Below are 23,102 nucleotides of genomic sequence, written 5' to 3'. Positions count from 1 at the left end.
ATCATTATTTGTACAAATAATTGTAAAAAGGGGAAGTATTACTATAGTTTTGTCTTTTTTATTATCTTTTGTCTCTATCAGATGTATAACTGTTCTTAAGTATTTACTACAGAGAGAAAGATGAAGCTGCCGCAATAGAGGAAGGTAAATGTCATATGACAATATTATTTAATTTAATGTAAACATTAACCCTGCAGACATGCCCTAAATCTATTTGTGTATTTACTCACCACTTAATATGTTCATCTGATTTTTATTTAGAGGGACATATTGTAATAAATAGGGAACAGTGTATGTTACATTCAACAGGAGTAATTCATGGTGTAACTAACCACGTGTCCTTCCACAGGGAGAATACTGAAGAAAAATAAGATTAAACCTGCAGCACCAAAGTAAAACAGACCCTGGAATCAAGGTAAGTGTCAATTATATGTTTAAAGACCTAGAAGCCATAATTGATGATGAATTGAGTACAAGTAAATGCTTTGCCCCCTTTTGCTATCAGGATAAATACAAGCCCCTAGCACTAATTACAAGTGCACTCACATATCATGTCCACCTATATAACTGTTCTGCCATCCCCCAACCTATATAGTCAAATTTGCTTGGTGTGTATAATGATTCACAGATTGTCTTCATTTTGCTCACTATTGCAATATGTGTAGAATAAGTATTAAACCATTTTCTTTTTTGCCCAATTTATAGACCTCTCCAGGGTTCCTGTTGGCTACTCTACCAATGACTGCACTACTTCCGTCCACCTAACATCACCTTTTTCAGCCATCTGTTAATGCTCTTAGTATAATGTTGATCCAGGGCCTAGTCCGACTGCCATTTTGGAGTCAGGAAGGAATCTTTTCCTTTTAGCTTAAGAGGGGTTTTTTCGCCTTTCTCTGGGTAAACTAGAATGTAATGTAGGGTCAATCTATCAATTCTAAAAAAAATTATTAGAAGATTTTTTTTTAGTTTTTGTGAGCGTTTTTGAGTTATCTATTGAGAACAGAAAAGCAATGAAATTATTGCAGAGACATTTTGCCACTTCTTACCTTATTAAATACACAGCTGGTCCTCAAGAGTTCTCTTAAAAGATAAGAAAGCCTTTGTATCTTGAAATCTCTAAACAGTCCTATAAGTGACATACCTCCCTCCCTACATTGAGTCCTTTTAAAGATAAATCAAAAGGGTTGAGGAGACCGCCTTCTGGGAACAGAATCTAAACCATTGTGCAGAAATCAGTCACTTCCTTATCTAGTTTAAAGCACCCCCTATAGTATACAGAACCTTTTTCTTTAAATAGGAAGTTGGTGAAAGTGCAGCTTACTGTGCATGCTTGATGGCGTTTGCTCCAATAGGAAACAATCAGGCATGCACAGTAGGCTGCACTTTATTTGCAGCCTATACAAATGAGAAGGAAGGATCAGTATACCAAAGGGGCACAGGTCTGCACTGGAAGCCAACATAGGCCTTGGCCTTTTAAGTACACAAAGGCCCAAACAGCCCAAGAGCTGTCAATTTTATCAGGAGTTACTTGATTTGGCCCACCTCCCCCTGGCCTCCCAACACCTTAAAGGGTTTGTTTGCCTTAGAGTAAGTTTTAGTATGACGTAGAGAGCTATTCTGAGACAATTTGCAATTGGTCTTCATTTTTTATTATTTGTAGTTTGTTAGGTATTTAATTTTTTGTTCAGGAGGTCTCTAGTTTATACTTTTAGCAGCTATCTGGTTGCTAGAGTCTAAATTACATTAGCAACCAGGGAGTGGTTTGAATGAGAGACTGGTATTTGAATTGGGAAGGACCTGAATAGTAAAATAATCTATAACAGCGATCCCCAACCAGTGGAACCCCTTGGATGTTGCTCTCAGTGCCCCCAAACCAGGTAGTTATTTTTGAATTCCTGACTTGGGGGCAAGTTTTGGTTGAATAAAAACAAGATTTACTACAAATAAAGCCCCTGTAAGCTGATAGTGTGCATAGAGGCTGCCAGTTGTAGCCCTTATTTGGCACCTCCATGAACTGTTATGGTGCTTGTGTTTCTCTCCAAGTCTTTTTACATTTGACTGGCTCATGAGTAAGAAAGCTTGGGGATCCCTGATCTATAAAATATAACAATAACACTGTAGCCTCACAGAGCAATAGTGTTCTGGCTGTTGGGGTCAGTGACCCCCATTTGATAGCTGCAAAGAGTTAGAATAAAAAAGGCAAATATTTCAAAAACTATAAATAATGAAGACCAACTGAAAAGTTGATTAGCTTTGTGACATTTAAGAAAGTGACAGATTTCAGCTTTTTAATAATATAAGACTTAGTGCAGGGAGAGAGGCATGTCAGAGTACTATTGGGGATTTTAAAAAACAAACACAGGTTTACTTATTTTTAACTGCACCTACCCTACATGTCTCCAAACCAAATATTATATATAACTTTAAATACATCAATAATTAATAAATTTCATAATGTATGGCCACATACAATTTTAAAAAAAAGTATGTAATTCATTAAACACTAATTTATAGGTATAGTGATTATTCAGTTTTTAGTATATTAATCAAATTAACTTTTGATATTGTCAATACCAGTGGGCCTGATGGTAGATTTCTCTAAACCGAACGACCTGACCATTAATAAATATTTATGTAAAAAGTCTCCAGACTCATCTGGACAAACTCTAGATTTCATGCTAAGTTTATTAAAGGGGAAGTTCAACTTTGAGTTAACGTTTATTATTTCTATGATTAAGTAGAATTAGGACACAAGATGACCCAGAACCCAGCTCTCGGTTGATGCTATTTAGCTAAGTGTATGCAACTTGCAATGCACAAATAAGTAATGTCTGATCATTAAAGGAGAAGGAAAGGCTAAGTCACTTGGGGGTGCCAAATGTTAGGCACCCCCAAGTGACTTTAATCGCCTACCTTGTACCCCGGGCTGGTGCCCCTGTTAGGAGAAAACAGCACCAGCCCTGGGTACCTGCAGCGATGCGCTTCCTCCTTCCTTTCTCTTCTGCCGGCGAAATCCGTGGGCCGGTGCATGCGCAGCAGAGTGAAAAGCCGACTTTCTTGTTTAAGTTCGGCTTTTCACTCTACTGCGCATGCGCACGCAAGGGAATAGGAAGTAGAAAGCGCTCGCTGCTACCCCGGGCTGGTGCTGTTCTCTCTGTACAGGGGCACCAGCCCGGGGTAAAAGTTAAGTGATCTAAGTCACTTGGGGGTGTCTAACATTTTGGCACCCCCAAATGACTTAGCCTTTCCTTCTCCTTTAATTAAAGTGATTATATTAGAAGCAGACATACACCATATGCTACGCTCCAGGGCTGTTTTAATGCAACAGTACAATACAAAACTAAACTAACCGCCAATTAGCCAGCAGTATGTGTGTTTTCTTGTTGTAAGGGATAGTAGGGGTTGATTTCCTATTATATATATATATATACAGTATGTTCTAAACTGAATCTGTGCAGTTACCATTAGCAGCTTTAAGATTTGTGATTTTGCACCAATGTTAGTGCTTATACCCACAAAAGGTGTAAAAACAACTGTGTGTAATGCGCAGTGACAAATTTTCAACTTCCGTGTTTATGTGGTAAAAAGTCAAATGCTTTTAAGAATTTGGATTCAGTTCGGCCAGGACCATGGATTCGTCCAAATCCCAAACTGAATCCTGGATTCGGTGTATTGATTGAACATCGAAGAACATTGATAAATGGGCCCCTAAGTCCGAGAGTAGTCGAGATGTGAGCCAATGGTCATTTTGCCATATAAGTAAGGGAGCCCATCACATATATACTTGCACCCACACCTAATAAATGTAGGTCCAGAAATGCATATATACAAGATACAGTACAGGTATGGGATCCCTTATCCGGTAACCCTTTATCCAGAAAGCTCCGAATTACGGAGAGTTTCCCCTTATAGACTCCATTTTAATCAAATAATTCAGAATTTTAAAACTGATTTCCTTTTTCTCTATAGTAATAAAACAGTTATGGGGGGCGCCAGGCATGTACCTCTTGTCTGCCTACCCCTAACTCAAGCACTCCAGTCCTGCTCAAGATCCCCATCCCGCCTGAATCCTCACGCTCCTGCTTGCTAATCTCTCCAACCCCCACCCTGTTGCTTTGTGTGAACTCATGCTGGGGGCAGGGGTGGGGCGAGGTGGCTGCCTGGGTGGGCAGAGAGGGAAACCATTCGTGCCATGTCCCTTAGATTTTAATGGACATTGTCACCTTTGGCAAAGGTGTTGTTTGGAGAGTAGTAGTCAGCACCAAGCCTTGTGATTAGTTAGAAGTAGTGCAGGTTCCCCATTGGCCACTTTCCATCGGCATATCCTGGTACAGAAGAACAGGAACAGCACCTCTTGTCTTTGTAGATTAAGATGCCTTTATTGCAAAAAAAATTTTGGGGGCAAACAACAATAGCAGCAACGTTGTGTTGTTTGGCCCAAAAATGTTTTTGTGCATTTTCAGGCCAAGATCTGATAGCACCATGTTTTTCATGAGAGGTACTAAATTGTGTCAGATATTTGTCTGTGAAAATCCATCTGGTGTAACATTTACCCTTAAGAGAGTGGAAAAAAATTACATGGTTGCATTAATTCTGATTATATAGGTTAGTAATGGAATGGCTTATACTTGTCTACAGGGCCTATTTATTAATGAGATAAAAAAGAGGGGGAAATTTCAGAGCTCTTTTGACTTGTGTAGGATATTTAGGGGCATATTTAACAAAGGATAAAAATACAGAAATATTGATGGGACTCACATGGATTCCATGATGTACCGAGGTATCGGATTCATTATCCGGAAACGCAGTATCCAGAAAGTTCTAAATTATGGGAAGGCCATCCCTCTTAGACTCTATTTTAAGCAAATAATTCTAATTTTTAGCAGATGATTTTCTTTATTCCTATAATAATAAAACAGTACTTTGTACTTTATCCCAACTAAGATATAATTAATCCTTACTGGTGGCAAAGCACTCATATTTGGTTTAATTGTTTAAATAATATTTTTTTAGTAGACTTATGACCTAATATACAGAATGCTCCCTTATCCGAGCATTATTTATATCAGGTCCTATACCTGTAGAATAATACAAATCCAGCATTTTATTTACTGCTAGACAAAAACCTGTTAATAAAGGAACAAAGTAAAGATCCAGACCAGAGCAAGGGAACTACAGTCAATACATTTGCAAGGGAGTACACTGGTCACCCACCAACCCATGGCTGATGGCACGTGTCAGTAACTAGAGGGTCATAGGATGATTGGAGTTTATATGTTCAGGGGTAAAAAAAAGGTGGGAAACCAAATAAAAAAAAAAAACTGTGGAGGGGCCGAACCACATTAAGGTCCCCATACACAGGCCGATAGTAGCTGCCGATATCGGTCCCTTCCGAAGGGCCTGCCCTACCGATATCTGGCCTGATCTCGATCGGGCAGATTAGAAAATCTAATCGGATCGGGGACCGCTTTGGCTACTTTCGCATGACAACCTCTTTTCATACCTTAATAAGTTATTTTTATTATTTTACATCACATATTTATAATGCACCAACATATTCCACAGAGTGGTAATAGGTGATCTTCCTTCTTGCAATGTTACGGCACACCAAAGGAAGTATCAGATGGTCAAAAAGATTTTTATATGGGTCTCTGATCTGTCTATAGAAATGCCCCCTTTGAGTACAGTACTAACTAGAAAGGGAAGTTTGAGAACAAACTTCATGTTGGGTTGAAAAACGTGAAGTCACTGAATGAAATCTGATCTGTTGTTGGCTCCACCCACTTTTTCTAAGCTTGGACCACAGTTATATAGTAAAAACCACTGTGCAAAGTTTGGTGACCCTGGTTTTAATAGTGTCTGAATGGCAGCAATTTAAATTTCCCCACTGAAAGTCAACGAGTGATATCTGATTGGTAGTTAGTGGCCCCGCCCCTTTTTCTAACCTGAAACTGCAGTTACCCAGTGGCTAACTCTGCAAAGTTTAGGGACCCTAGGATTAATAGTTGAAGAATGGCAGCAGTTTAGATTTAAACCAAAAAAAGTCAATAAGTAAATTGTGATTGGTGGTTGGTTGGTGTGTCCACTTTTGTGACAAACAGTGGGCACCCTGGCATAGTGTGAGAATGACAGCATTTTATATTTAAACCAATAAAATTCAATGGATGGAATCTGATTGCTGTTACTGGCCCAACCCACTTTTCCTATTTTTGAACTGCAGTCCCCCAGTGACCAACTTTGCAAAGTTTGTGAGACTGACAGCATTTTACAATTCGCCATTGAAAGTAAATAGGGGACTGTGCAAAGTTTTGGAACTCTGGCATCAAACCAATAAAAATCAATAGGTAAAATTTGTTTGGCTGTTGGCTCCGCCCACTTTTAAAAACTAAACCTGCAGTCTCCTAGTGACCAACTGTGAAAAGTTTGGGGACCCTGGTGTTAATACTGTGAGAATGGCAGCAGGTTGAATTCAATAGGTAAAATCTGATTGGCTGTTGGTGGCTCCGCCCACTTTTTGTAACCTTGAACTGCAGTTACCTGGTGCCTAACCCTGCAAAGTTTGGGGACCCCGGTTTTATTACTGTGAGAATGGCAGCAGGCTGAATTTCTGCCACATCAATAGGTAAAATCTGATTGGCTGTTCACAGCTCCGCCCACTTTTGGGCATCCAACAATCATCATATTTTAATTCAGGCTGACCCCATGACTATGTAATTCAAGTTTGGGGAGTGTAGCCTCAAAGCTGTAAGATTAGCAACAGTTCCAATTTCCCCATAAAAGTCAATGGGTGAAATTTGATTTGCTGTTGTTGGCCCCTCCCACGTTGGGGTCATCCAACAAATGTTGCTGTTTCATTTGGGGTGACCCCATGGTTATGTTGTTCAAGTTTGGGGGGTGTAGCTTCAAAGCTGTAAGGGTGGCAGCAGTTTGAAAATGTTCCCTGTCAAAGTCAATGGGAGAATTGGGGTGTTCGGAGCGGCGCCACAAAAATACAGGGGGTGGGCTCGCTTAGAAAAGCACAAGCAACCTGCTCCGCTATAGGGCGAAGAAGTGTTAAGAGTTTGGGTGTTGTACCCCTAAAACTGTAGGAGGACTAGCGTTTAGAAAATGGGGGGCGCTAAGAATAATAAGAACAAGCGGAAGGATAAGCTGAAGTCAAAGAACAGGAGGTTGGGTTTTCAACCCAACATAATAATATGATTGTGAATGAAATCACAAAGAACCTTGAGCTGGTCATGTGACACTGATGAATTCACAGTGGATGACATCACAATGAATCTTGAGGGGAGCTTACAGTGAGTGGCACAACAATGAATTCGACCATTATGACATCACAGTGTATGGTGTGATTATGAGATAAGGTTATCTGGGCTTCCCAGAGATCTGCTCATTTAGAGAACGACAAGCCATGGAGATATCCATGACTTGTTTTATCTCAGTATTAATTTTTTTATTATTAATATCTAAACAATCAGGTACTGATATTATTTTACTTTATTTTAGATAAAAATAGAATTGATTTACTTTATTTTTATCCCTATTTAAAGCTATTATTTGCAAAGTATTTGTAAAATATATTACATGTTCTAAAGAGATTTTCTTTTTTCCCCAATACAGGAGCAAGCAATTTCTATACAGAAGAAGATACCAATAAAAGACAGGTAGAAAAGGTTACAGGTAAGATTTTTTTAGCGCCAGTTCAGTGTGTGTAGATTTAATTTGTGTGTTGCTAGCTGGCACTTGGGTATCAAACACATTTTAAAATGGATGTTGAGCAAATTCTGTTCCAAAACTCGCTCTATGTAGCGCCCTCTCTTCCCCTAATAAGTATTTAAAGACTTATAATGGGATTTATTTCACATGACAACAAATAGCTGTAAGTCTAAACCATGGTTTTTGCTGAATCTCTGATGAGATGTTTTTCCCAATACAGCATCGAGACATTTCTATGTTGAAGAGGAGACAACTACGAAAACGGAATTTGTGCCGGAAGTTGTAACAGGTAAAATTCAAATCAGTTTAGCGTGTAGAGAGCACCTCAGTGTTACCATGCAGTACATTACACACCTATGCTTTCACTTGAACTATGCATTGATCTATATAACACTCACCCATCCAATTTAGCTGTACCCAGAACCCAACAAGAATAAATATTATAATAATAAATAAGCAGAATAAAGAAGTCCCCAATTATTATACTGCAAATTAGCTTATGAGAGCAATATATATATATACCCATACAAGCCAAGGATGTAAGACTTGATATGCTACTTTTATTTGTGATTTGTTTATTCAGTCGATCCATGCAGTGAAGCATTCTTACAGTTGATACTGCTGATTGACATTACTCTATATATATATCAGTCCTTGCAGTATCTGCACCTAATGCAAAAATATATACCTCACGGGGTGCACAGCCAAGTTTGACTATTCACAGTATATATTTCACGACCTGTAAAATTATCACAAGTTTATTGCGAACACATTGTATAAAAATAACCCACTGTATTGGTCCTCAACAAGACCTTTCTTAATGTCCTGTTGAGGACTGAGACGTCACATTATTTTTAATCTGACGTTTAATCCTTTATTTTGCTTTCTATTTCTTATAGAAACAAGTGTTACATTTGAAACATCCACTGTGTCATCAACAACAGCAGAGTTAGTGACATCAGTGCCCGGTAAGTACAGACAGATGTTAGATACACTAGTATGGGGAACATCAGCATAACAGCAGTTTCATCATTTTTATTATTATTTCATTCATCAATTTGTAAACAATTTTTACAATAAATCCTTTATTTTGTATTATTTTAATAGAAACAACATCTGAGACATCCACTCTATCATCGACAACAGCAGAATCAGTGACATCAGTGCCTGGTAAGTACAGTCAGACGCTGGATAAACTAGAATACTGCTCCAATTGTAAATAACCTGAGCACTCAGAACTGGTATCCGCTAATGATTTATAAACTTTCTTTCTGATCATCCCTTAAACAACAATTATGAAATTAATCCCCAGTAATCAGGCCCGGGCCTAGGGTGGCAGAAATTTAGGGGCAGCATGCACTGACATTGTGCTTGCATACGGAACAATGGGGACCGGACGTGCAGAAACTTTAGTGCGTCCTCTCCCCAATGCTCAGTATGAGTTAAGTGGCACGCATGCATGCGGGAAGGGGGGGTCGAGGTAGGGAGGGTGGCGAAAGGGAGCGGCCTCGATGTGCCCTATTTTGCCAGTAATGATAATGCAATTTACCATAAAAGGACAATATATATTTCTATTTCTGCTTGATGTGCCTTTTCAGTTTTTTTCTTTTCAATCAAATCAGGAATCATGTTTGCAATATAATTTCATGGCACATTCAAAAAGGTTAATCCTTTTGCATTATCTCCCATAGATACAACTACTATAACTGAAGGACCAGCTGTTTTAGAAAAAACCACGGTATCAGTTGCTGGTAAGTAAATATATATATTTTGTGACGTTACACCACATTTTGGCAAGTAGTCTGCTGAGCTCTCTATAATGTTGCTTTTCCTCAACAGAAGCAAATACAGATGATGATGGTGACTTGAATGAGGACACCATTAAGAAGACCTTGGTTCCATCTGATCAATTTGCAGAAATGGAAGGCAAGTACTATTTACTACATGTAATACTGCCCTCATGTAATCTACTCAGCTGTAATGTTTGCCTAATAAAGCAACACTACTTAGCTCTCATTCACATTACACACGTCCATCCAGTTAGTTTGGTTCTACTGAAAGGATGAAAGTATCCAACTCTTATTTATTGGGAGTTTAACATCTTTAAACCCAAAATGATCATTATTGATGACCACAAATATAATTGACAGTAGAGGAGGTGATATTATTAATGCTGCTTTAAAAAAACAGTAAAACCCCTGATCTGACATTTCCTGGGGGGGATTACAATGAAAAACATGAACCGACTGTTATATCCTTACAATAGATACAGTGTCAGACATAGATATTGCACAAAAAGTTTCTACTTCACATTTTCACATATACATTTCTTTTCTTTTTGCAGAGATCATGGAGGAAGGATTCCATAGAATGAAAAATCTTGAGATGAAAAGAACAATTATTATTTGCGCAGCCATCCTAGTATTCTTCATTATAGCTCTCATTACCATCATTTGTACCACTAGGAAAAAAGGGTAAGTATTGCTATAGTTGTGTCTTTTTGTATTATCTATTGTCTCTATCAGATGTATAACTGTACTTTTGTATTTACTACAGAGAGAAAGATGAAGCTGTAGCAATAGAGGAAGGTAAATGTCTTATGAAATTATTATTGTACGTAAACATTAACCCTGCAGACATGCCCTAAATCTATCCGTGTATTTACTCACCACTCAATATGTTCATCTGATGTTTTTTGAGAGGGACATATTGTAATAAATAGGGAACAGTGTGTATGTTACATTCAACAGGAGTAATTCATGGTGTAACTAACCAAGTGTCCTTCCACAGGGAGAATACTGAAGAAAAATAAGATTAAACCTGCAGCACCAAAGTAAAACAGACCCTGGAATCAAGGTAAGTGTCAATTATATGTTTAAAGACGTAGAAGCCATAATTGATGATGATTTGAGTACAAGTAAATGCTTTGCCCCCTTCCTTGTACTATATTACTACTGCCATCCCCCAACCTTCATAGTCAAATTTGCTTGGTGTGTATAATGATTCGCATATTGTTTTCATTTTGCTCACTATTGCAATTTGTGTAGATTAAGTATTAAACCATTTTCTTTTTTGCCCAATTTATAGACCTCTCCAGGGTTCCTGTTGGCTACTCTACCAATGACTGCACTACTTCCGTCCACCTAACATCACCTTTTTCAGCAGTCTGTTAATGCTCTTAGTATAATGTTGATCCAGGGCCTAGTCCGACTGCCATTTTGGAGTCAGGAAGGAATCTTTTCCTTTTAGCTTAAGAGGGGTTTTTTCGCCTTTCTCTGGGTCAACTAGAAGATAATCTATCAATTCTAAATAAAATTACTAGAAGATATTTCTATTTTTTTTTAGTTTTTGTGAGAGTTTTTGCAATTGAGTTATCCATAGAGAACAGAAACGCAATGAAATTACTCAGGTTATTGCAGAGACATTTGCCACTTCTTACCTTATTAAATACACAGCTGGTCCTCAAGATTTCTCTTAAAAGATAAGAAAGTCCCTTTTATCTTTATCTAAACAGTCCTATAAGTGACATACCTCTCTCCCTACATTGAGTCCTTTCTAAATTAAATCAAAAGGGTTGAGGAGACTGCCTTCTGGGAACAGAATCTAAACTACTATATATAACATATGTAGTATATATTACATGTTCTAAAGAGATTTTCTATTTTCCCCAATACAGGAGCAAGCAATTTCTATACAGAAGAAGATACCAATAAAAGACAGGTAGAAAAGGTTACAGGTAAGATTTTTTTAGCGCCAGTTCAGTGTGTGTAGATTTAATTTGTGTGTTGCTAGCTGGCACTTGGGTATCAAACACATTTTAAAACGGATGTTGAGCAAATTCTGTTCCAACACTCGCTCTATGTAGCGCCCTCTCTTCCCCTAATAAGTATTTAAAGACTTATAATGGGATTTATTTCACATGACAACAAATAGCTGTAAGTCTAAACCATGGTTTTTGCTGAATCTCTGATGAGATGTTTTTCCCAATACAGCACCGAGACATTTCTATGTTGAAGAGGAGACAACTGCGAAAATGGAATTTGTGCCGGAAGTTGTAACAGGTAAAATTCAAATCAGTTTAGCGTGTAGAGAGCACCTCAGTGTTACCATGCAGTACATTACACACCTATGCTTTCACTTGAACTATGCATTGATCTATATAACACTCACCCATCCAATTTAGCTGTACCCAGAACCCAACAAGAATAAATATTATAATAATAAATAAGCAGAATAAAGAAGTCCCCAATTATTATACTGCAAATTAGCTTATGAGAGCAATATATATATATACCCATACAAGCCAAGGATGTAAGACTTGATATGCTACTTTTATTTGTGATTTGTTTATTCAGTCGATCCATGCAGTGAAGCATTCTTACAGTTGATACTGCTGATTGACATTACTCTATATATATATATCAGTCCTTGCAGTATCTGCACCTAATGCAAAAATATATACCTCACGGGGTGCACAGCCAAGTTTGACTATTCACAGTAAATATTTCACGACCTGTAAAATTATCACAAGTTTATTGCGAACACATTGTATAAAAATAACCCACTGTATTGGTCCTCAACAAGACCTTTCTTAATGTCCTGTTGAGGACTGAGACGTCACATTATTTTTAATCTGACGTTTAATCCTTTATTTTGCTTTCTATTTCTTATAGAAACAAGTGTTACATTTGAAACATCCACTGTGTCATCAACAACAGCAGAGTTAGTGACATCAGTGCCCGGTAAGTACAGACAGATGTTAGATACACTAGTATGGGGAACATCAGCATAACAGCAGTTTCATCATTTTTATTATTATTTCATTCATCAATTTGTAAACAAGTTTTACAATAAATCCTTTATTTTGCATTATTTTAATAGAAACAACATCTGAGACATCCACTCTATCATCGACAACAGCAGAATCAGTGACATCAGTGCCTGGTAAGTACAGTCAGACGCTGGATAAACTAGAATACTGCTCCAATTGTAAATAACCTGAGCACTCAGAACTGGTATCCGCTAATGATTTATAAACTTTCTTTCTGCTCATCCCTTAAACAACAATTATGAAATTAATCCCCAGTAATCAGGCCCGGGCCTAGGGTGGCAGAAATTTAGGGGCAGCATGCACTGACATTGTGCTTGCATACGGAACAATGGGGACCGGACGTGCAGAAACTTTAGTGCGTCCTCTCCCCAATGCTCAGTATGAGTTAAGTGGCACGCATGCATGCGGGAAGGGGGGGTCGAGGTAGGGAGGGTGGCGAAAGGGAGCGGCCTCGATGTGCCCTATTTTGCCAGTAATGATAATGCAATTTACCATAAAAGGACAATATATATTTCTATTTCTGCTTGATGTGCCTTTTCAGTTTTTTTCTTTTCAATCAAATCAGGAATCATGTTTGCAATATAATTTCATGGCACATTCAAAAAGGTTAATCCTTTTGCATTATCTCCCATAGATACAACTACTATAACTGAAGGACCAGCTGTTTTAGAAAAAACCACGGTATCAGTTGCTGGTAAGTAAATATATATATTTTGTGACGTTACACCACATTTTGGCAAGTAGCCTGCTGAGCTCTCTATAATGTTGCTTTTCCTCAACAGAAGCAAATACAGATGATGGTGACTTGAATGAGGACACCATTAAGAAGACCTTGGTTCCATCTGATCAATTTGCAGAAATGGAAGGCAAGTACTATTTACTACATGTAATACTGCCCTCATGTAATCTACTCAGCTGTAATGTTTGCCTACTAAAGCAACACTGCTTAGCTCTCATTCACATTACACACATCCATCCAGTTAGTTTGGTTCTACTGAAAGGATGAAAGTATCCAACTCTTATTTATTGGGAGTTGAACATCTTTAAACCCAAAATGATCATTATTGATGACCACAAATATAATTGACAGTAGAGGAGGTGATATTATTAATGCTGCTTTAAAAAAAACAGTAAAACTCCTGATATGACATTTCCTGGGGGGGGATTACAATGAAAAACATGAACCGACTGTTATATCCTTACAATAGATACAGTGTCAGACATAGATATTGCACAAAAAGTTTCTACTTCACATTATCACATATACATTTCTTTTCTTTTTGCAGAGATCATGGAGGAAGGATTCCATAGAATGAAAAATCTTGAGATGAAAAGAACAATTATTATTTGCGCAGCCATCCTAGTATTCTTCATTATAGCTCTCATTATCATCATTTGTACCACTAGGAAAAAAGGGTAAGTATTGCTATAGTTGTGTCTTTTTGTATTATCTATTGTCTCTATCAGATGTATAACTGTACTTTTGTATTTACTACAGAGAGAAAGATGAAGCTGTAGCAATAGAGGAAGGTAAATGTCTTATGAAATTATTATTGTATGTAAACATTAACCCTGCAGACATGCCCTAAATCTATCCGTGTATTTACTCACCACTCAATATGTTCATCTGATGTTTTTTGAGAGGGATATATTGTAATAAATAGGGAACAGTGTGTATGTTACATTCAACAGGAGTAATTCATGGTGTAACTAACCAAGTGTCCTTCCACAGGGAGAATACTGAAGAAAAATAAGATTAAACCTGCAGCACCAAAGTAAAACAGACCCTGGAATCAAGGTAAGTGTCAATTATATGTTTAAAGACGTAGAAGCCATAATTGATGACGATTTGAGTACAAGTAAATATTTTGCCCCCTTCCTTGTACTATATTACTACTGCCATCCCCCAACCTTCATAGTCAAATTTGCTTGGTGTGTATAATGATTCGCATATTGTTTTCATTTTGCTCACTATTGCAATTTGTGTAGATTAAGTATTAAACCATTTTCTTTTTTGCCCAATTTATAGACCTCTCCAGGGTTCCTGTTGGCTACTCTACCAATGACTGCACTACTTCCGTCAACCTAACATCACCTTTTTCAGCAGTCTGTTAATGCTCTTAGTATAATGTTGATCCAGGGCCTAGTCCGACTGCCATTTTGGAGTCAGGAAGGAATTTTTCCCCTTTAGCTTAAGAGGGGTTTTTTCGCCTTTCTCTGGGTCAACTAGAAGATAATCTATCAATTCTAAATAAAATTACTAGAAGATATTTTTATTTTTTTTTAGTTTTTGTGAGTTTTTGCAATTGAGTTATCCATAGAGAACAGAAACGCAATGAAATTACTCAGGTTATTGCAGAGACATTTGCCACTTCTTACCTTATTAAATACACAGCTGGTCCTCAAGATTTCTCTTAAAAGATAAGAACGTCCCTTTTATCTTTATCTAAACAGTCCTATAAGTGACATACCTCTCTCCCTACATTGAGTCCTTTCTAAGATAAATCAAAAGGGTTGAGGAGACCGCCTTCTGGGAACAGAATGTAAACCATTGTGCAGAAATCAGTCACTTCCTTATCTAGTATAAAGCACCCCCTATAGTATACAGAACCTTCTTTTTTAAATAGGAAGTTGGTGAAAGTGCAGCCTACTGTGCATGCTTGATGGCGTTTGCTCCAATAGGAAACAATCAGGCATGCACAGAAGGCTGCACTTTATTTGCTGCCTATACAAATGAGAAGGAAGGATCAGTATACTAAAGGGGCACAGGTCTGCACTGGGATCCAACATAGGCCTTGGCCTTTTAAGTACACAAAGGCCCAAACAGCCCAAGAGCTGTCAACCCCTATTTTATCAGGAGTTACTCAATTTGGCCCGCCTCCCGACACCTTTTAGTATGACGCAGAGAGTAATTCTGAGACAATTTGCAATTGGTCTTCATTTTTTATTATTTGTAGTTTGTTAGGTATTTAACTTTTTGTTTAGCAGCTATCTGGTTGCTAAGGTCTAAATTACATTAGCAACCAGGTGGTGGTTTGAATGACAGAGGCTCTAAATAGTAATATAATCTATAAAATGTTACAATAACAATAATACTGTAGCCTCACAGAGCAGTAGTGTTCTGGCTGTTGGGGTCAGTGACCCCCATTTGAAAGCTGCAAAGAGTTAGAAAAAAAAAAGGCAACTATTTTAAAAACTATAAATAATGATGACCAACTGAAAAGTTGATTAGCTTTGTGACATTTAAGAAAGTGACCGATTTCAACTTTTAAATAATATCAGACTTATTGCAGGGAGAGAGGCATGTCAGAGTACTATTGGGGATTTTGAAAAACAAACACAGGTTTACTTATACTTAACGGCACCTACCCTACATGTCTCCAAACCAAATATTCTATATAACTTTAAATACATCAATAATTAATATATTTCATAATGTATGGCCACATACAATATTTAAAAAATGTATGTAATTCATTAAACACTAATAGATTTATGGGTATAGTGATTATTCAGTTTTTAGTATATTAATCCAATTCATTTTTTATGTTGTCACTACCAGTGGGCCTGATGGTAGATTTCGCTAAACCTAACGACCTGACCCACTAATAAATATGTATGTAAAAAGTCTCCAGACTCATCTGGACAAACTCTAGGTTTCATGCTAAGTTTATTAAAGGAGACATTCACCTTTGAGTTAACATTTAGAATTTATATAATTAAGTAGAATTAGGACACAAGATGACCCAGGACCCAGTGTATGCAACTTGCAATGCACAAATAAGTAAATATCTGATCATTAATTCAAGTGATTATATTAGAAGCAGACACATACCATATGTTACGCTCCAGGGCCGTTGCAAACTATTAACTGCAATGGTTTTAGTGCAACAATTCAATACAAAACTAAACCAACCGCCAATTAGCCAGCAGAATGTGTGTTTTCTTGTTGTAAGGGATAGTAGGGGTTCATTTCCTAATATATATCTATGTGCTAAACTGAATCTGTGCAGTTACCATTAGCAGATTTAGGCCAAAGACACAAGGGGCGATTAGTCGCCACGACTTTTAATCAGTCGCAGCAACTTTGCTTCCATAGACTACAATAGCAGCCGCTGCAACTAATCACTTGCGAGTTTTCACAGCACAGATTTTTCAAAAAGTCACGGCGACTAATCGCCCCATGTGTTTTCGGCCCTTAAGTTTTGTGATTTAGCACCAATGTTAGTGCTCATACCCACAAAAGGTGTAAAAACAACTGCGTGTAAGGCGCAGTGACAAATGTTCCACTTCCGTTTTTATGTGACAAAAAGTCACATGATTTTAAGAATTTGGATTCCGTTTGGCCAGGACCATGGATTCGTCCAAATCCCAAACTGAATCCTGGATGCAGTGCATCCCTATAATGCAGCACAAATACATGGGAAGCACAACCAAGAGAAATATCATACCCCTCCCCCCCATGCAGGCATTTTTACATTAAAGCAAATGAACCAGGTTCCCCTTCTATGTGTATTTATCCTAAATCAGCCATGGATTTGCACAATAATTGCTTTAGGCTGATGGCAGATATTTTCGGCAAGCAGAAAAGCGCTTGCCGAAAATACAATCATCCTACGCCTCCTACTTGTGCCTGCACCGGAATGAATGGAATATGCTCAAGTGCAGGCACATGTAGCTGAAATACGCATAAAAACGTGAGACTTTGCATTCTCTCACGTTTTTATGTGGATATCGGCTACATGCACTTCTGTTTTGGGAACCTCATTGCCACCTCATGCACCAGCAGGAAAAAAGCAAGGAGCGTATTATGGTGCGCGCGGGGTGTGTTCAACCTCTTAGTGAAAAAGTTATTCACAAAGGTCCTAAAAAATGAGTTATGTGCAATTAAAATTGGCAAAGTAATAACTGTGTAATTAAGAATATTACATTATGAAATGCAAGTTTATTTTCATCTCCATTTTTAATTACCTGCCTTCTCCTGTTGAGCTTTCAGTTTGATAGGAAGGAAGCCTGTGCAGGTGTCTCTCTTCTATGAAACATTCTGTCACAGTGCTGAGATATCCTTGGGCCGGAACTAGGGGTAGGAACAAGAGGCACGTGCACAATAATGGGGGGCGCTAGGCATGTACCTCTTGTCTGCCTACCCCTAACCCCATAAAAAACACAGTGTCAGGACCTGCCCTTGGGTAGGAGGTAAGGATAGAGCCCCAAGGCAAGCTCTGCATTGTTCCGCTCCAGATAGACATGCAAGGTACAGGGTGGGAGGGGGGGATGCAGAAACAGAACACAGAAACCTGCGACTCTGCACGATGCCCCATGCAGTGGGTGAACTGCAAAAAGTGAGTGATGGCATGGGGCATTGTAAATGAGCTCATTATGCATAAATGCACATTCCATTTGTAATAAGGCATTCCATACTACAGAGACCTGTTATCCAAAAAAGCATTCCGGATAATAATTCAATACCTGTACCATAAGGGGAACAAATCAGGGATATGCCATGTTACATAGGCAATTCTTGAACATCAATGCCCTTTATTATTTTCCTTCTAAAGTTATAAATAAGAACAAACTAAAATAGATTTAGATAATTTATTATTTTTTTTGAAAGTACAGTGAAATATATATATTCCTCTATTATTAACGGGTGCATACATTATTGTAATAGTCCCATGTACATAAGCAGTGTAAAATGTGTAATATAAATATAGTGAAAACTGATTGTCAAAAAAAAGCAGTCATACATCGCTATAAATAGATTTGATGATCAATAGTACCCGATGCGTACATCTGCATTCATATTGTGATATTTACACGAAAGACATATGTTACAAACTCTTGTTTTTAATTACATGCTAAAATGCTGAAGCAAAAAGAAACAGAAATCTCATTTGCACCGTGAGCAGATTTAAACCACATTTACTATTTACAAATTAGAAAACCTACTATGGAGCAGCTACGTCAGGGCACAATTCGTTAGGATTTGAGGTAAGATGTGGAAGCGTTGAGTTGGCTGATTATTGGCAGCGCTGTTTCACTTGCATATAAACCTTTCAGAGGTGGAGCGTGTCCTTGCATGGATCGTGTCAGTAGCTCAGAAGCCAAAGCAGATAAATGGGCAACATTAATGATGTCAGGACTAGAGAAACCATAGACGGGTGGTTATGACTGCTTTGGGGTTTTTAGTGGTTGACGAATGCTGCCGTTATTCCTTGTGTATAGAGATCCAACATGTGCTTGAATGATTAAGTGCGTGAACGCACGAAACGCATCAGGCATTTTTGGTTTTAACATGAAGAAATAAAGACTGAGTTTTTTAGCAGATTCTCTAAGTCCGGAGTGCTTGATGTTCCACTTTTGATATTGGCAACATGTGCTTGAGTCAATATCGTAGTGAGAGTTAATTGCGGTTTTAAAAAGTGTCAAGCGAGTTTTATATTACAACAGGCATAAAAATGGTTTTATGAGCATTTCTCCAAGGTTGATGGTCCGTGCCCAGTGGTACCAGTCTCTTATATAAATCTATCAAGAGAACTGCTGACTCTCTCTTGGTTTTCTGCTTCGGCACTTAAGTTTGCAGATATCAGTAGTGTTTGATGGGACAACTTTGTTTCATTTTTCTTATTATGATGGTTTAATATAACAAAATCAACTGGTTGAACATTAAGGGAAAACACAAATAAAATGGTTTGTTGAAACAATGCTCAGTGTCTGTGCAGATTAGTCCTATTGGCATTTGTTTCCCTTCCACATTTATTTCTGCCTTGTGACCACATAGGGGCAAGTGGGAGTTCTGCCTTTCCTTATATTAGGAGATGTGGTTGGCAAAGGATGGAGAGAGGTGGTGTAAGTGGATGGAGACACATTTATAATTTATTATTGGTAGCCCATGAACTGTAGGTCTCGTAGCACAATTTAAATATTGTCAGTTTGAAGGTGCAGTCATTTGAGTGCCTTCTTTCATCTATTAGTCACATTAATAATATCCCTTTGCATTAAGTAACTGCTACATAGTTGGGTTTTACTTTTCACTTTAACTGCTGGCCACTAATGCACAGATAAGGTCAAGTTTGCTGTACGCCATATCGGTGGGGATGGTGCTTTAACAGGCAAGGAATTTGAGGAATTCCAGCTCCCCTTCACTTCCTGCAGATTCGACTGTCCTGCTGGATAGCTCAGAAGAATAAACATCCAAGTATAGGGTTAATCATACTGTATCAATGGGATGGGCCCATGAGTAGAAAGCCAGATACCTTGAGAGTTGGCCAGTCAGTGTCGGACTGGGACCCAAGGGGCCCACCAGAAAACCTTAGACCCTAGGCCAATGTTCCAAACTATTTTTCCTCCTTTCCTCACCCAACCTCTTTATTCTCCTAGTCTCTTATATTTACATGCTTGTATCTATCCTTCCATCTATTTCTCCTCTTTCTTCCCATTCAGAAATAAGGAATGACCATGAAACAGGCCAAATGGTCAGGAGCAGGAGGGCCCACTGACACCTGGGCCCACCGGGAGTTTTCCTGGTATCCTGGTGGGCCAGTCCGACACTGTGGCCAGTGCAAGGCAAACTTGAGACTAAAGTTGTTCATTGATAGTTTTCAGTACAGTCTACCAATATTCTAGCAGATCAGTTGTGCACTTTGTGAATGGGCAAATATAGATCTGATTACTATGGTCTATTTCTAGTTTGATGAAGACCCTATAGAAATCTTTACAGTCCCCGGCTAAATTGATTTTCTGGTTTGGGCAAGCATGATGCAACTGCACCATTAAAATGTAGAAATATTTTTAGCAAACCTCCAGTATATGAACTGATTTTGGAAATCAACAAATGTTATTACCAGATCATTGTTTGTCTCCAAATTATGTTTAGGTTTGCCAAATTTTCTATTTCAAGGATTTATGAAGCAAAAATGGAAGTGGAGTTCTATGTTCTCCCACAATATTTTATTTTACCATACTCATACCCTTACAATACATCTCGGCCATTAAAGGGACAGTAACACCAAAAAATGAAAGTGTATAAAAGTAACTCAAATATAATGTACTGCTGCCCCGCACTGGTAAAAGTTGTGTGTTTACTTCAGAAAGTCTACTATAATTTATATAAATAAGCTGCTATGTAGCCATGGAGGCAGCCATTCAAAGGAGAAAAGGCACAGGCACATAGCAGATAACAGATAAAACACTATTGTATTCTACAGAACTTATCTGTTATCTGCTATGTAACCTGTGCCTTTTCTCCTTTTTCCAGCTTGAATGGCTGCCCCCGTGGCTACACAGCAGCTTATTATATAAATTATAGTAGTGTTACTGTAGCAAACACACCAGTTTTACCAGTGCAGGGCAACAGTGCATTAAATTTTTATTACTTTAAAGCTCTTTCGTTTTTTGGTGTTACTGTTCCTTTAACCTCACTTTATAACATTTATGTTCCAGGCCATATGGAGTAGGTACAGTACAGGGCAGATATATACAGAGCAGGGATCAGCAAAGAGATATAAAGAGTCCCTGGTTCTAAGGATTCCGTTTCAGAGGGTTGTACCCCAAGGTTATGCAGAAGCTCTTACACTATTGTTCCCAACCTGCAGGGCTGCCCTCCCTAGGTGCACCCAAAGCAGTGTATGGGGGCAATGTAAAGACAGGCAAGAGTTGGGTTGTATTAGCTGTTCAGATAACTCCTAAGACAAGTAGGATGGCTGTCACAACAAAGGCTTTGTCTGGTTCTAACCTTGTTTTAGATGACCAAACACTGAACCACACAATGTGGCCTGAGACAAGAAATATTTGGCTTCATCTCAAGCACATAATGTCATCACTTAGGGACAGATTTTTCAAAATGTGAGATTCAAGCTCACCACAGTACAACTTACCCACTTTCTACTACATACTGATAAATCTGCCCCTAAGTGTTTAGGTTTTTGTTTTTTTCTTTTCAAGTTCAAATTTCAAGTTTCAAGTTTATTGTCATATACAAATAACAATGAAGCATCATTACTGTAATGAAATTTTTTTGACCCGTGTTCCTCCCAACTTTAGATAGACAAACAAAATAAAAAAAAATACAAATATTAAATATAATAAAAGTGTGCAATAAAGGTACAAGTATTTACAATAATAAAATGCAATGCAATATTTGAAATTGTGCAGTGAGGATTTAAAGTGACTTTGCTTAAAGTGACACTGGGAAGAGTCCAGTAGTTATGGGGAGTGTGTGTTGGTTTGGGTAGAATGTCAGCAGTTCAGAAGCCTGATGGCTTGTGGGTAGAAACTGTCTCTGTATCTGCTGGTGTGGGTCTGGATGCGCCTGTACCGCCTGCCTGATGGTAGTAGCGTGAAAAGTCTGTGGCTGGGGTGGCTGGGGTCAGAGAGGATCTGCTGCATCTTCCTCCTACAGCGCTGTCTGTACAGGTCCTGCATGGCCGGCAGTTAAGTTCTGGTGATGCGCTCTGCTGATCTCACCACCCTCTGCAGAGCTTTGCGGTCCAAGGCATTACAGCTGCCATACCAGGTCATGATACAGCCAGACAGAATATTCTCAATGGTGCATCGATAGAAGTTTGTGAGTATTCTGGAGTCCATGCCGAACCTTCGCAGGCGCCGCAGAAAGAAGAGCCGCTGTCTTGCAGCTTTTGTGATCACACCAACATGGTGAGACCAACTCAGATCCTCACTGATATTGATGCCCAGGAATCTGAAGCCGCTGACTCTCTCCACCTCTGCTCCCTCAATGTGAATGGGGGTATGGCCTCCTCCCTGCAGTCTCCTGTAATCCACAATGATTTCCTTAGTTATGCTGACGTTGAGCAGCAGGTTGTTGTCCCGGCACCATGATTTCAGGGCTCTCACCTCTGCCCTGTAAGCGACAAGTCTGGATGGTACGATGGTGTTGAAAGCAGAGCTGTAGTCAATGAACAGCATCCGCACTTATGTGTTTCTCTGGTCCAGGTGGGAGAGAGCAGTATGAAATGCAATTGCTATTGAATCGTCTGTAGATCTATTTGACCTGTAGGCAAACTGGAGTGGATCAAGTGAAGCAGGGAGTAAAGATGTGATGTGAGCCTTGACTATACGCTCAAAGCACTTCATGGCAATGGAGGTGAGTGCTACTGGGCGATAGTCATTTAGGCAGCTCACATTCATTTTCTTAGGGACAGGGATGATGGTGGTCCTCTTAAAACATGTTGGAACAGCAGACTGGAGCAGGGAAAGGTTAAAAATGTCTGTGAAGACATCTGCTAGCTCATGGGCGCTCATTTTGTTATTCTTCAATGCAAATATAATTAAAGAATACAATAAACATTGCTTTTTTCCCTTCTCCATGCTGTAAAAACAAATACAAATAAATTATTGCATATTATGTAAGGAGAAATAGATTGACATCGGAATAGAATAAACCTTATATAGCCAGAGGCAATACTGAGTTTTGTGAAATAGTCCCAGGCCAACTTTATATTTTCCTTCATTCAGCTTCTATAAGATCAAAGAAAGTGCTTATATATTTGATCAGATTATGAATTTTATCAGGAAATGAATCTCCATTGTTCAACCACTT

At 38.5% G+C, this 23,102-nt stretch overlaps 1 protein-coding gene and 3 long non-coding RNA genes across 4 annotated transcripts; all 4 read left to right on the top strand.

Moving 5' to 3' along the window:
- Positions 1-7,928: 7,928 nt before the first annotated feature.
- On the top strand, positions 7,929-9,639 carry LOC116410842. The gene is made up of 5 exons (XR_004222669.1): positions 7,929-8,002; positions 8,613-8,681; positions 8,821-8,883; positions 9,405-9,464; positions 9,553-9,639. It is a non-coding gene; the product is annotated as an uncharacterized LOC116410842 (long non-coding RNA).
- Positions 9,640-10,203: 564 nt separating this feature from the next.
- On the top strand, positions 10,204-10,868 carry LOC116410790. The gene is made up of 3 exons (XR_004222633.1): positions 10,204-10,301; positions 10,504-10,569; positions 10,801-10,868. It is a non-coding gene; the product is annotated as an uncharacterized LOC116410790 (long non-coding RNA).
- A 520-nt stretch (positions 10,869-11,388) lies between these two features.
- On the top strand, positions 11,389-13,314 carry LOC116411067 (location of vulva defective 1-like). Its single transcript, XM_031902879.1, has 5 exons — positions 11,389-11,449; positions 11,706-11,774; positions 12,387-12,455; positions 12,595-12,657; positions 13,179-13,314. The coding sequence occupies exons 2-5, from the start codon at positions 11,747-11,749 to the stop codon at positions 13,244-13,246; spliced, it is 228 nt and encodes a 75-aa protein (XP_031758739.1). The 5' UTR covers positions 11,389-11,449; positions 11,706-11,746; the 3' UTR covers positions 13,247-13,314.
- A 514-nt stretch (positions 13,315-13,828) lies between these two features.
- LOC116411066 lies at positions 13,829-14,799 on the top strand. Its single transcript, XR_004222800.1, has 4 exons — positions 13,829-13,960; positions 14,043-14,074; positions 14,277-14,342; positions 14,574-14,799. It is a non-coding gene; the product is annotated as an uncharacterized LOC116411066 (long non-coding RNA).
- The last annotated feature ends 8,303 nt before the right edge of the window (positions 14,800-23,102 follow it).

The sequence above is a fragment of the Xenopus tropicalis genome, chromosome 5 (genome assembly GCF_000004195.4).
Source record: "Xenopus tropicalis strain Nigerian chromosome 5, UCB_Xtro_10.0, whole genome shotgun sequence".
Taxonomy (NCBI): domain Eukaryota; kingdom Metazoa; phylum Chordata; class Amphibia; order Anura; family Pipidae; genus Xenopus; species Xenopus tropicalis.
Note: the sequence above shows the minus strand (reverse complement) of the source record. Positions and strands in the feature narration are given on the sequence as shown.